The 15668-nt window shown below is 30.6% G+C and overlaps 2 protein-coding genes across 2 annotated transcripts in view; one reads left to right on the top strand and one right to left on the bottom strand.

Moving 5' to 3' along the window:
* The window catches only part of LOC113393894 (serine/threonine-protein kinase RIO1), a 208745-nt gene extending 193817 nt beyond the window's left edge, over window positions 1–14928 (top strand). The window contains exons 2-5 of the mRNA XM_026631002.2: window positions 11200–11410; window positions 11641–12792; window positions 13358–13559; window positions 14246–14928. Of these exons, the coding sequence (XP_026486787.2) occupies window positions 11345–11410; window positions 11641–12792; window positions 13358–13559; window positions 14246–14403 (1578 nt within the window). The 5' untranslated portion in view covers window positions 11200–11344 and the 3' untranslated portion in view covers window positions 14404–14928. The remainder of the gene's footprint in view (window positions 1–11199; window positions 11411–11640; window positions 12793–13357; window positions 13560–14245) is intronic.
* Window positions 1113–5382, bottom strand: LOC113393896 (cysteine sulfinic acid decarboxylase). The gene is made up of 4 exons (XM_026631004.2): window positions 5032–5382; window positions 4039–4332; window positions 2119–2486; window positions 1113–1899 (listed from the first exon to the last, which is right to left on the bottom strand). Exons 1-4 carry the CDS (start codon window positions 5293–5295, stop codon window positions 1296–1298), a joined length of 1530 nt encoding a protein of 509 aa, XP_026486789.2. The 5' UTR covers window positions 5296–5382; the 3' UTR covers window positions 1113–1295.
* Window positions 14929–15668: the final 740 nt, after the last annotated feature.

Raw genomic sequence — 15668 nt, forward strand, 5'->3', positions numbered from 1 at the left:
AAACCTTTTCCGTGTCATTAATTGTAAAAAAAAAAAAAGAGTTCATATACATTTGGGTTTTGACTAGACATTGCGTCGTATAAATAATAACTATTCAAAATTATGCTGACCCGCTTTAATTTAATAACCGTTGATGTAATTACATCAAAATTCATAAATCAACTGAGACTTTGATCAATTGTACGTCATCACTGATAAATGATGACGTCAATACACTCGTGGCTAATTACTGTTCATAAAGGATCTATGTGTTTGCCTTTATCGATTTCACATAATAGCTTTTTGATATATTACATGTAGGGGCGTTGTGCAAGTCCGTCTGGGTAAGAACCAACCACTCATCAGATATTCTACCGCGAAACAGCAATACTTAATATTGTTGTGTTCCAGTTTAAAGGTTGAGTGACCCAGTGTAACTACAGGCGCATATTTACCATCCGATTAATTTGAAACTTTGGCGAGATGTTCTGCGTAAGACTGCGCAGTATCCTAGCTTATAAAAAAGATTTATCTATACCCTCATTTCATCATAATATATTAATATAAACATTAATTATATTTCACGAACATGAACTGAAATGATGAACTAAACCTTATTTTATTGTAATAAATACATTTATTAAAATAACAAAACAAAAACATTTATAGGCATGATTTAATAAATTATTAACTTATTCTTAAAAGTCTGTTGACATGCATCGAACTAAAATTTAGTTCAAGTTTAAAACTAATAGTAGAAATATTTATTTAATGGTCAATATTAAATTTAATTCAATAGCAATGATCGTATGACATTAAAATTATACTTCTACATAAACAGTTCGCTTTTAACCTACTTAGCAAAAGTACTTATTGGTCATTCACTTTTATCGTGTTTAAACGGTTTTATAGAAGTTTCAATTACGCAGCAACTACCACTAACAGCAGATTAAACTTAATCTTCTTTCATTACTGTAAGTTTTTCTATTAAATTATTAACTTAGAATAAATATATAATTTAAAATATGTATGAATATTGCACAGATTAAAAATCGCAGATGAAAATACAATTAAAACTTTTAATTTTGTACTTTTAATGCCATCCCACGAATTGTGAATAGATTAAGAGACAATTTTCGTAATAAATATGTTTTAATATAATATTATAAACTAATTGATATAATGCAGGATATGGTAATTTTATTTTTACAAATAAAAAAAGACATTTATAAATAAAAATCACAGGCTAAATGATGAAATAACATTACACGTTGGATAATGCAAGATTATTCAAACATTGTTTATATCTAAGTAATCTAGACGATTATATCCGATCCCAGGCGTTCGAACTCGTTAGCGAAGTAGACCATATCCTTGTGATCGAGCGCTGAGTTTTGAAAAACTATGCGGAAAAAATTTACGAGATCACCTTGTGGTTGATACGTGACCATCATACTCCCTTCTTTTATCATTCGTTCTTTTATTTTCGGTGCGACCTTATGCAACCTTTCATTGTAGGTTGGGTCGTTTTCCCAACCTCGTAGACACTTAGGAACGTACCAGAACATGATATTAGTACACTCTGGCTTCTCGAGAACGAGCCGAAAGCCTTCTCTGTGTTTAATATGCTCAAGGAAGAATTTAGCATTGTCAAAGAGTTTGTCGATATGTTTCTCAAAACCTTCGGTACCTTTCGCCTTCCACATAAACCAGTATTTCAAAACGTCAGCTCTTCGTCCGCACTGAATATGTTTGTCGCCAGTGTCATATGAAGTATCGTAAAATTTATCTTTTTGGAAGAGATATTTTGCATTGGATGAGTGTCCTTCTTCGAGAACTCGTTTGTGTTTTGTCAGAAATGTGGAGCATTGTTGTGGTGCAGCTAACAGCTTGTGTGGATTCCATGTAATAGAATCCGCCCTTATATAGAAAAAAATATGTATTAGAATGTTTATTTTTATAATAAAGTAAATTAAAAGTAATATCTCTGAACGGGCTACTTCCTTCTGGGCAAAGACCCCTCCTCCCGAGGGAAGGTATAGCGCTTATTTCTTAGGACTCTAAAACAGGTTCTGTTTTTTGTTCAATTAAAGTATAATGTATATTATTTAAGTAATAAAATTGATATGAAATACTTACAATTCAATACCATTTAAAAGATGTCTATGTTTTTTCGACATCAGAGCACCCCCTCCCCATGCCGCATCTACGTGTAACCAAAGACTGTACTTCTTGCACAAATTAGCCACAGGCACTATTGGATCAAAGGCTCCAAACACAGTTGTACCAGACGTGACAGTGACCATAAAAGGAGTAGAACCGTTTTCAATTGTTTCGTTGATTTTCTTTTCCAAGTCTTCCACATCCATTTTACCCAATTCGTCGGATTTTATCGCAATACAGTTGTCGTTACCAATACCCATAAAGGCAGCCATTTTTCTCGTTGAATAATGAGCAAGCTCAGACGTGAAGATCACTAAATTCGGTACTGCGTAAACACCTTTGCTCTGAAAACATTTTTATTTATATTGTTAAAATCATTTATAAAAGGGAAACAATATTCTCATCTCATTTGACGTTATTGCTTTATTAACATAAAAAAATCTTTACTGTAGACGGAAGACACTTGTTGTAATTCTTAAAGCAGCTGTTTTTTTTTTAATATAAAATGCAACAAAGGTGTAAACTTGCTGAGGATTTTAATGGATATATTATTATGCAACTATTTCCTCAACCTGTTGAAAGGTAATAATCAATATATGATTAACAATATGACTACCTATTAATTAACATTTAATTCAATTAAAATTGAAAAATAAGAAAAAATAAAAACGTTTTTAGTCTGTAATCATTTACTAAGGCTAGACTGAAGCCTCCTTTCTTTTTGAGGAGAGGATTGAAGCTCATAAACGGTGTGATGAATACGCATGTGGCAATATCATGATATACATGTCTTCCTAACAAATGTTCCTTCACGTGACAAATTATAAAAACAAGTTGCACATGTTTTCATGGACGACTTGTTTTGCAGCAGTATGGCTTGTCTGTACCCACAATCTACGATTCGCAATATTTACGTGTCCTAGTCATCTTGACTCTAATAAAAATAATTAAATTAGTAAATTACAATTATGATTATGTCTAAATAAGGCAATTTATAACTTTTTTTATTAAATTTAATGACATATTCAAACCAAGGTCTGCATGGCATGCGATAAACGAATAATAACCAGAAATCGAGGTTAAGGTGATCTCCGAATGCTTCCTTCAAAACAATCTAAGATAAAAACCTAGTTTATAGCTAAATAAGTTTATTACATGAATAAAAAACGCAACGGACCATAATGAACTGTTGCGAAGGACAACAGTAATTGCTTGTGGCACATTTTTAAGTAATGATTGTATCTCGATAGAATTATCGTAATATTAAGGCTATACCGTACAATTCTAATAACATACTGCTCATAATAAAACATTTATTTTTCTAAATTATTAAGTGTTTTCTTAATATTAAATGTTCAAAACCATACCATTAGGCGAGGTTATTTGTAATGCTTAGATGACCAAAAAACTACTTAACCAATATATATGAAATGTATTTAAAATTTTACCAGTTTCTGAGAAGGTTTTAGTAAAAAATTTTATTATAATATTAAAGTATGCTATGCTTCGCAGCGTCGCTTTAAATTAAGACAATTGACGTGTGAATTTCGAGTTCTAGTAATAAATACCTATACTGATAATATTGAAGTTTTAAAATGCTGGAATAATTCTTCGTGGTTAATGTATCTACAACACCGAATGCGGTCATATACGATTTATATTTAATCTGTAATTATTTTAATTGCAAATCAATTCCAAGCCACTTCCGGACTTCCGAGTAATTTGTGATTATGTACACGTATTCATAACCAATGCAATATTAATAAATAAATTATATGTTATTGTTTTTTTTTTTAATTTTGAAAAATATTACAAAACAAAAACAAATGTATGAAAATAAAGATTGCATTTTAACTAGATATAAACAAATTTTACATAACTAAAATAAATACTAACCTTGGTTTCTGGATAGAAATGGTATCGGGCACAACTTATAGCATATCCGTTAGCTATAGAACCGCCTGGACAAAAGATCCCATCACCTTCTCCATTAGACCATCCAACGATCGCTCTCATCTCTCGTAGAACCTCTTCTTCCATAAGGGTAAAAACCGGAGCAACTTCGAAAGTATATACGCTAGGATTGAGAGCATCAGTCAACCACTGGCCAATAAGACCGTAAGGATCAACGGATGAGAAAAGCTGGTTGACGAAGTACGGGTGTGCTGTGTTAACGGAATAGCGGGCGACCTGGAAAATAGATTAGTTTTTAATATTTACAATGTTTTTAAAAACGTACTTGTCTAGTTTAGAAATAATAATATCTTGAGAGTAAACACCATATTGGATGTTCAGATTTCAATAGTGAATTATCTATAGAAAGCTGTACATCGCTCTTAATTCATATAAATATTTTGTTGGGTATTTGGACTACATATATACATGAAGTTGACTACCATGCAGCCAGTTATTTTAATTTCTTATTCTATGTTAACTTTTTAATATACATACATACAAATAAAAATAATCCAAAATATTATTTATAACACAATACTAACAATAACACCGAACTCTATTTTAAATATTAATAATAGTGATGTGTTTAAAATAATAACAGGAAACTTAGTGGTGTCGCTTTACGGCTTAAAAGACTTATAGCATGGACATTGTCAACAGCCAATATACTTTTCACAAAATTAACTTACCTAGAATTAATAAGTATTCGGTGTTTTCCTTCAAGATGTCAATCAATGTACAAAAAATGTCAAGAATATAATTATACATTCTAAGAAAAATACTACGTCATATCTTGTAAAGCAATTATAAAAACAAACCCACAGTTTAATTAATGTACATAAATATTCAACTTGACGATTTACCTCAAAAAAGACGTCAATAGATTAATAATATTGTATACATATTTAGGAAAATATAATTTCTAATACTTACATCAGCCATGAATGCCAGGAGCTCGTCATGAGTCGCAGGTCCATCCCGAGGCTTCAAATCTATAGCCTTCTTGATATCTTCAGGAGCTGCCCACTCCACAACCTTCGAACTCCTAGATGCTCTGCCGAAAACTACTCGCTCCACCAACAGATCAACCGCCCGTCTAAAAAAATCTTCATGTTTCGATCTCTCCGGGAGACTTTGAAATTGTATTGTGTTTTCTCTCTCATCTCCCGTTACAATAATGTTAGAATCGGCAGGCATTTTATAAATTTATTTAAATTACAATCGTGTAAACTTTACCATTGAATTATAATAAACTTTTATGCTCTATAACTATTTGGCGGTTGCGGGCGGCCGCTGCCATCAGTATTGCAATTTTGGCCCGTCGCTCAGCGCGTAGCCTTCTTAAATACTTCACGTCAGCGTCAATTCTCTTTGTAAGGTTATGCTTTTATTGTTAGTTTAAATTATAAGCAAATCAAATAATTGATATTGCACATTTAGAGGGTGAGATTGAAAGGCAGTTACATAAAATTATTTAATAAACGTTCATAAAGTCCTCACCGTACCACCATCTTTAAATAATATCTGATAATATCTGTTCGAAATTTAAATCTTATTGATCGTTTTTCCATACGTCGTGAACCTACTAACATTATGAATGTGAAAGTTTGTATACTGCAATATTTATTACCCAATTCCGCGAAAAGGACTGGCCGGATTTGGATGAAATTTGGAAGGGAGATAGTTAAACCCCGTCTTGAAACATAGGCTACCTTCTCATACTCTAAGATGAAAACGGGACATTTAAAAAAATAATAACATAACAACTCATATTACATTGTAAAACACATTTCCAGAATATTGATACATAAATATATGTCAATGTATTTGTTTTAAAATTAATTCTTGACAATTTTTTTTTTGCATTATACACGCTCAACTGCGTAGTTAGTCTAGATACCAGCTTATAAATTAATATCTGAGATCCTGGTTCGAACGATTCAAAACTATAAGGGTTCCTGCAAAAAATATATTGGTAGCAGACCAGAATTCATTATACTCCCAATTTGAAAATCATATAAGGTGTTTGTACTATGCCTGATCAATTTCTCTAATAGTTTTGGATTTCCGCTTAATCTAAATACAGATTAAAGAAATAATTAATGCATCTAGACAGGTATCTGTATCGAAAATAATATTTGAAAATAATATATAGATAGGGTATGTAAAGCTAACGATTCAGTCGAACTTACTTTTTATAAAAACATGTAATTTCTTAATAACACATGTCTACAAACACATGAAATCTTTCTAACACGTGAACCCGGAAAATTTAATCTTAATTAAGGTAGATTTCTCTTACATAAATGTAAGTATTATTTTTGCCTTGAGAGCAACTTTTTTAATTGTAATTAGTTGTTCTTTACAATCTACGCCAAAACTGACCTTTGTACATGATTAATCAACTGAGAACGACCATCACCCGAAATTAGATGCAATTTAAAAAAAATTAAGACATAATTATATACATATATAAAGCACTTAAAATATATAATTTGAATATGTAAAAGAGAAACATCTAGCAAATTTTACATAATTATTATTTATATATTCTGTATCAAAAGTTGATTGCTTCTATGTAAAATATTTTATTTTGATTTCGTCATTAAACTAGATCAATATTACCAATAACTTTAACGTAAAAAGCTATTTACATTGTTAATTAAATATTTTATAATGTTCGCTTGACCGAATTTCAACCACTAGCTAACTGCGCCAAGATACAAAAAAATACACATATTTGTTTACAAACATGTTTAATGTAACATGGCAACACCTTCCTGACCAAAAACTTCAGACAGACAGAGAAATCGAATAAGTTTTAATGAATGTTTTGGGCACCTTATTCTTCGGATCGGAAGCCAAATTAATGTATTTATAAGTTAGCACCTAAACCAACAAGAGATGGACAAAAATAATAGAACGACACACACGTCAGCTCAAGTAAGCTAGTAAATATTTAAAGTTCAAATACGGAATTGAGTGTATGTTAAAAAGTAAAATAGTAAGTGTAATTTTTTTTTATCGAAAATTGAAATTTCTCGTCATAGTTCGTCTTTCGTTCATCTACGTTGTGCAACTTGCGTAGGGAAAAATACTTTATTAAAACAATCAGTTATAGCCATCATAACTCAACCCACATTACAAATCGAATCAGGTTATTTCCACAAAGGTTCTTTACAAAAAACCCATTCAATATAAACTAAATGATTCATTACGATAAATTGTATTTACAGGAAAATGTGGAATAACACGGAATGTAGAATATAAGCCTCAAAGAGTTCCTAGATAATCGTCTACAAACAGAAAACATGAAATACCGATAAAAAATGTTAATACCTACAGTCGAAATATTTTATTAAAATAAGCAAACAAGAAGTTGTTTTAAGGCGATTTTTGAGTCCGTATTTATATTTTGGTCGTATGTATATATTTTTTATTGACGGCATAATTTCGTCTCAAATTCAACTTAAAAAATATTTGAAAAATAAAAATATATTAAAAAATATTTATTAGACACCACCCAAACATCATAATTTCGACTGTAAAACAGCAATACTTAGTATAGTTGTGTTCCTACTTATTTTGTGAGTTGGCCAATGTAACTAAAGACAAATACATATATCAGCTTAGTTCCCAAGCTAGGCGCGCCGCCAATTGGCGATGTCAGAAATGTTTGATATTTCTCCACTTACCAGTATGCCTATTTGCTTGTTCGATTACTTAGTAAAAAATGACTTGTCTCTCGTACCTGCTCCCTGAAGAGAGGCTGCTGGTTGTGAGCCTAGGGTCGTTCGCACGGTCTACTCTAATCACAGAATTACCAAGCTATAAGGATGAGATGACTGAGTGGCGTAACCACCGTCGTGTCAGACCTTCACCATGACAGCATGCTTAAGGTGCACCGCGAGGACGTGTCTCACCTGCAGCAGAAACAACAGGAAAAATAAAGTTGTCAAATTTGGAAAAGAATATCATCCGGATCTTGAAATGAGTTGCGTATCAAAATTCTTATTTTATTAATGGATATAGTCATATTGCTTTTATATTGTGTCAAAAGAGTCAAAAGAAGCTGTTTGTGTGTGTACAGTGCACTAATACTACGTAATGCACAATGGACCGCCAAAACAAAGGCTGTTTCAAATAAGTAAAATATAATAATTATTGTACATGCAAAATGGAAAAAAAAGTATATCCCGCTGAGTTTCTTTCGCCGGTTCTTCTCAGGCCCGAGGTGTTACATTCCGAATCGGTGGTAGATTTTTGACTATCAATAAGCAAGTGTAAACACTTCTATATTGAATAAAGATTTTTGAATTTAACTTTGACTTTGAAAACTACTAGAAATATAACTGGAAACTCTTCTTTACCCACTATACTCACCTTGCTCCCATCGATTACCATTTTTCTGCAATTTGGAATATCTTTTATAGGAAAAATAATTCAAATTCGATGAGATTTGTCTGATTTGCTTGGATCAAATAAATTTCAACAACTCGAATTGGTGCGGCTTGGTGGAATAACCTCAAAACCTTTTCGTCAAAAATGGATACTTTTACTTAAGATATATGTTCAAAGTTTGACGAATAGTTGAAACCAGAAAATATTAGTGATTCCTATAAATCTATCAATGTTGGGGGGGATAGCTAATATTATAATGCTTCAAAAAAGACAAAAATAAGAACCAATGACCGAGATGTAGTAAACACATAATTACTATAATGTCTATTAAATCTACACAGCACGTTGTGGTATCTACAAATTAAAAAAATACTATTATCAACTCTGTTTTGGATATTTGTTTTTTTTTTCTAATATGTATAAAAAACATTTTTATTGTTTTACATATTATCTTTATTATAAAGCTGAAGACGTTGTTTGTTTGAATAATATATCGGATCCAACAGGCCGATTTGAAAAATATTTTCATATGGGATAGCCTATTGAGAAAGATAGCTAGAATATACTAGATAGTTTTTTTCCAGCCAATGAAGACTTAAAACAAATAAAAAACTTTGACATATAATTTATACACGTGTTTTGGATAATTATGTTAAGTCTGTTATGGGCAGTTAAAAAATGTTAATAAAATATCTTTTAAACTTAAGAAAAAGAATATCCGGTAGGCAGGTAAGCCAAATAAGCCACCTGATGGTAACTGGTCACCACCACCCATAGACATTGAACATGTAAGAAATATTAACAATTCCTTATACCACCAACGCGCCACCGACCTTGAGAGCTAATATGTTAAGACCCTTGTGCCTGTAGTTACACTGGATTACTCACCCATCAAACCAGAACGCAAATTGACTTAGTATTGCTATTTTGCGGTAATATATCTGATGAGTGAATAGTACCCTCCCAGCATGTTTAACACAAAGTCCTACCGCCAAGCATAAATCTATCCGATAATATATTGCATTGTATTGATATAGAATAAAAATTGTTATTTGAAACAGCTTTGATCATCTGTCTACAAATTTACACTTTTATTTAAATAATAATCAAAGACTCGTACACATAGGTAATAAAAAACACTCGAATAACAATGACTAGCTAATATTTTCGTGGTTAAAATTGTTAAATTCCTACATATTTGCCTATAATTCTAATACCTACTCAAAGAGTTTTTCCTTTTTGTTTCTGTGATATAAAAGTTAAATGACGTAAACATAAACAATGGTTTGGTTGCACATACTTTTTTTATTATTATTTTTTTATACCTAATAATTTAAACTTTTACACGGGTTTTAGTTTACAAGGACGTGTAATATAACTGTTTCCAATCTTTCTTAAGAAACATATTATAAAAAAAACATTTTGCAATCTGTAAAATTATCGTAAGCCTTTAATTTATATAATACGTCTACTACAATAATTTACCTGTTACGTTACATACGTAACATGCATACATACATTTTGGATAAACTTTTTTTTTATTCAAGATCTGTTCCATTTTTTATAAGTATTGTTTTTATTTCATATTAATACAAATCATTGGTCACTTTTCCTATTGACATTGAATTGGTTGATTCCTCAATTATGCTTCCCCTTTTCATTGTGAATATTTATTTTATTAGCCAGGTCTTTCATTACGCAAATTGAATGTCAAGGTCATTCTAGTATCTAAATGATATTTTAAATTCATTATTGTCTACGATACCTACAGTTTTTTTTATAAAAAATCCAAAAATATCAATCTATTTTGATAGTACACTAGCGACCCGCCTCGGCTTTGCACGGGTGCAATTTCTTTATAAAGAAAATGGATGTGCACTTAGTAAGGAAATATATTTATATTAGTTATGAAGTATACTTATTTTAATAAATTACAAAATTATACCATAAATGAGAAATTTCAATAATATAAACATTGCCGACACACTGCCGATACTATATTTTTATTGTAATCCACCAGCGAATCGGTGATGTAATGAATTTGAGAAAATAGCCTTCGCAAATACCCTAAATATTTTTTTTAATCTGTAATAGATAAAAATATTTATTATGATTGTACCTTAGAAAAAATACATACTATTGCGGACATGATATTTTCTGTAGGCCTACAATTTTCTTGTACATTCTCTAGTAAAGTTTGGCCCGGCCATATGTCGCAACGTGATACATAGCATCATAGAGACGTAGTCTTTGATCAATAATTTATGTTGATCGAAGGTCGGAGTTTAAATATGTTATACCAAAAATTTACAAATTCTACACACAAACTTTTCTCAATTACCTCTTTCTATCAGTGAAAACCATATCGAATCCGTTGATCCGTTGAAGTGATTTAAATATAAATATTTCTTATAGCGCCATTCTCTGTGGACGGTGGTGACCACTTACCATCAAGTGGCCCATTTATTCGTCCGTCTACCTATATCATAAAAAAATATATATTAAACAAATTTACAACCAAGTTCTTTAAATATTCATTTAAATATTCGTCTATAATAATTGACACTAATCTAATTCTTAAATCAATTCATAATGTTGAATGCATGTGTATGATCATTTAAATCTTAACTTACAGGAATCCGAACATTGAATTTTGCTGTCATTGTCAAGTATCAATTGTCAAGAAACCATAGCCAATAGCCATGTGGCCATCGAAACTTCAAAAGTTATTGCATTGTTTTGAAATAACTTCATGAACGAAAAATCTATTTGTTTAAACGTTCTATATGATATTTCAATAAATAATTTATAGTTTGATGTTCTATTATTACGTTTCTTCACAAAAATGTCTGACGGTCAATTCAGTGACTATGAAGAAGATATTATATCAAAGACTGTTAAAACAGTACGGGTATGTATATTGATGTAATATTAAGCAATTAAAATACATATTTGTTTTACTTAATTTATAGTATAATAATTATAAATTTTATATACTCTAAATAATAACAAAATAATTTAAATTGAAAATGAATAAGCTTAGGTATTTATTTTTGTGGTTAAAAGTTTATTCTGCTCTAAGAAAATGTCTGTCGGAAAATAACATGGATTTGAAGATTTTAATTAACTGTTTTCATGTAGTTCGCAGAGGAACCAGAAATTAAGCAAATAAGTAGTGAAGATGATAAAGATGAACTTGACTCTGACGATTATTTCTATGATTCGGACGATGATACAAATGACACGAAGAAGAGGGATCATTTTAATCAACAGAATCCAAGTACAAAAGTTATATCATACCAGCCCAGTGAAAAACTTTTCAAAAAATATGTCAATAAAATAAATGTGGATAAATATGAGCCAATGAATGAACGCACTCAAAAGTTCATGGAACTTAATGATCGAAAATACGACAATGATCGAGTAAGAATAAAAGACAAACATGACAGAGCGACTGCGGAACAGGTCATGGATCCTCGGACAAAAATGATTTTATTTAAACTGCTCAATAGAGGTATTATAAATGAAATTAACGGATGCATTTCTACAGGCAAAGAGGCTAATGTCTACCATGCAACTTCAAAAGATGGTAGAGATTTTGCTGTTAAAATTTTTAAAACATCTATATTAGTATTTAAAGATAGAGATAAGTATGTATCTGGAGAATACCGCTTCAGGAATGGATATTGCAGGTCAAATCCTCGAAAAATGGTTAAAACATGGGCAGAAAAAGAAATGAGGAACCTTGTGAGACTGTACAATGCAAAATTAAATGTACCAGAACCAATCATTTTAAGGAGCCATGTATTAGTCATGACATTCATGGGTGAAAATGGCTGGCCATCACCTAAATTGAAAGATGTAGAAATATCACAGTCAACAGCACGGTCTTTATACCGGGAATGCATCACAATGATGTGGAAAATGTTTAATATTTGTAAATTGGTTCATGCTGACTTATCAGAATTTAATTTGCTTTACCATAATGGTAATGTCGTTGTTATAGATGTATCACAGTCAGTGGAACATGATCATCCCCATGCCTTTGAATTTTTGAGAAAAGATTGTACTAATATTTCCGACTTCTTTAGGAAAAAGGGTGTAGCAACATTGACTGTGAAGGAATTGTTCGATTTTATAACAGATACTTCTATTAATGAAAATAATTTAGAGGAATGCCTAGAAAAACTTTCAGAGAAAGTAGCATCAAGAGATTTTGAAGAAATGACAGCCCAAGAACAAATCGAAGAAGAGGCATTTAAGAATGTTTATATTCCAAAAAGACTAACTGAGGTAAGGTACATAACAATTACCATTATTTTAAAGGTTTAACCAAATACTTATATCATTCATAAATTATAATCCTACATACTTAAATTTACATACAGTCTACAGTTAAATACTTGTATGCAGTTTAGTAAAAAGTATATTCACCAACAATGTAATATATAAATGGCAGAAGAGTAAATCTAAACAAACCTTAGATTTACATTTGCGAAAAATTCTGCAGTATTAAACACTAAAAACAGTTGTTGCTTAGTATAAAAAGATATTTATAAAACCTAAATATTCCAGTATGTATCTTAATACCAAAATGCCATCTATTCGGAATCTATAATAGATATATTGGATAATATTGGATTACTAACAGTATTAAATTAATGTAAAAAAAAAAAAACTTAAATATTGGATTATTTTAGATCCAATTATGTCATTTAAATTCAAGATCAAATGTGTTTATTTGTACTTGTCCCGTCATTTTTTTCCTTAAATATCCTTCTGCTCATAAAGATAAACCTGCAATAAACATTAATAAAGGTTGTGTACAAATTTTAAATAATAATTATCAATTCAATAGGTAATCAATTATGAAAGGGATATCACCAAAGCAAAGAAAGGAGAAACAGCTGACCTTATATACAAGAAAATAGCAGGTTTCAATGAAGATTTTACTGGAACTGTGAACAAACCAGATATTTTAGAAGACGATGACTTATCTGGTACTGGTTCAGAATATAGTTCAGACGATGATGACAATGGTGATGATGATGATGATGCTAGTAAGTTATGAGTTTATTATTTGAAAATTATTTCATTATGAAGTAGATCTTGATCTGGCGTTCCCTTAATGGTTGAAATGGTACATAATTATATACTTGCCATGATACACATAGAAAAAAAATCAAGATCTAGAGCGAATAGTCACACACACACATAAATACATTCACATCAGCATACATCCATAAACACATATTACATACACACAATCAGCATTTAACAATATTTGTCAGCTAATTTATTTATTTGCATAATTTGCATTTGTATCTGTGATATAGAATTTTGCAAAAATTATAAACCCATTTTCATAATACACAAGCAACGTCGGTTTCCCGTGGGTGCAATTTATTAATAACAAAAAAAGGTTAAATTTTAAAGGTAACTTTCAGTGATATACTATTTTGATGCAAGTATCCATTAACTGTTATTACAATCATGTTCTGATGTGACTTGTGAGTTTGTTCGTACAAAATACCTCTATGGAATCTACATACATAATGTGCAATAATAAAAAATAATTGACTACTTCTCTTGTCATAGTTTTAATCTATTCCATCCTCAATAATAACCATGTTTGACTGAGTAATATTGATTACAAATATATATAATTTATAATATTAGTAAAATTAAGTGATTTATTTTTGCTTACCAAGCAATCACTTTAAAAATATTTTTATAATTATTTCAGAAACGAAATTCAAAAACAGCGCTCGACCAAGGGACGAGTCGCCTAACAGTAAGAAAGCAAGAAAGAAGGCTGTTAAAGAAGAGAAGGCTGAGAAAAGAAAAACTAAAACCAAGAAACACATTAAAAAGAAAAGGGACAAAGGTGCTTGTAAGAAATAACGAAAATATTGAAAAAAATATTAATATATATATGAATAAAAATATCTACAAATCAATAGTCTTCCTAACTGGTAACATACATTTGTTTTTACTCAATGTCCGGCCTTTGAGAGAATGATTTTCTAACACTGACAATTGTCAGTGTGATCTAACGGATGACGTAACTTTAAAGACAAAGAATATCATTGAAAGCTATATAATTATGTCAACATACAATAAATGTTTTTATTTTGCAATAAATCGAATTTTAATGAAATAAGAAAACAATTATATATTTTTAAGATCCATTGCTGGATTACAAGATTATATCAACTGTTGATTTTTGTAATGTATCACTCCTGTATCATGAATCATAACAAATAGACAGACACGACAAAAAACCATTATTTTTTAACTTTACATCAGCAATGAACCTCAGTCAGTCAAATTAATAATTAATCTTATATAGATAAATATGTAGTAAGTACATATATAATTTATGATCATTACATAGTATAAAACAAAGTCACTTACCGCTGTCTGTCCCTGTGTATGCTTAGGTCTTTAAAATTACACAACGGATTTTGATGGTTTTTTAATAGATAGATTCATTAAGAGGGAAGCTTATATGTATAATACATGCACAATATAGTAGAGAAACACTGATCATTTTAGAGGTTTCTAAAGTGATGTCGTGAATAAACACATTTTTTTGCGCTTACATTGCAAACGCTGGCTGAACCCTTCAAGATAGATCAAAATAATGTAATACAGTATTGTAAACCTTAAATAGGTGTTCAAAGTCCACGATGGTATATGTCTATCTCTTAGGGATAACCCACAATAACCATTTTTTATCCTTTACTTTTTACGAGAAATAATGGCTTATTTTCGAAGCGATTTTAAGCAATACACCATTAATCCTTATTCAATTAAGTACCTTAAATATATTGTGCATTTTATATAGATCAATAGGGCCCTTTGCAGCATGTAATTTAAATGAATATTTTCGAAGATTACAGATTTAAAACGCAGGGACATAGCGGTTTGTATTGTCTAATGACTAAAAAACTGAACGTTGTAAGACATTCTATATTATATTTTGCACCCGTGCGAAGCCGGGGTGGGTCGCTAGTGTTGTATAAAATAATGTCAAATTATAACTAATTTCCAAGCTACATGTTGGTTTTGATGGCCTTCATTATGAACTAAGATATATTTTTCTATATTTCATTCCAAGAATCGAGCTCCTAGGGAACAAATTACTCTCATCTCGGTCGATGCGT

Source organism: Vanessa tameamea, chromosome 16 (genome assembly GCF_037043105.1).
Source record: "Vanessa tameamea isolate UH-Manoa-2023 chromosome 16, ilVanTame1 primary haplotype, whole genome shotgun sequence".
Classification (NCBI taxonomy): Eukaryota; Metazoa; Arthropoda; class Insecta; order Lepidoptera; family Nymphalidae; genus Vanessa; species Vanessa tameamea.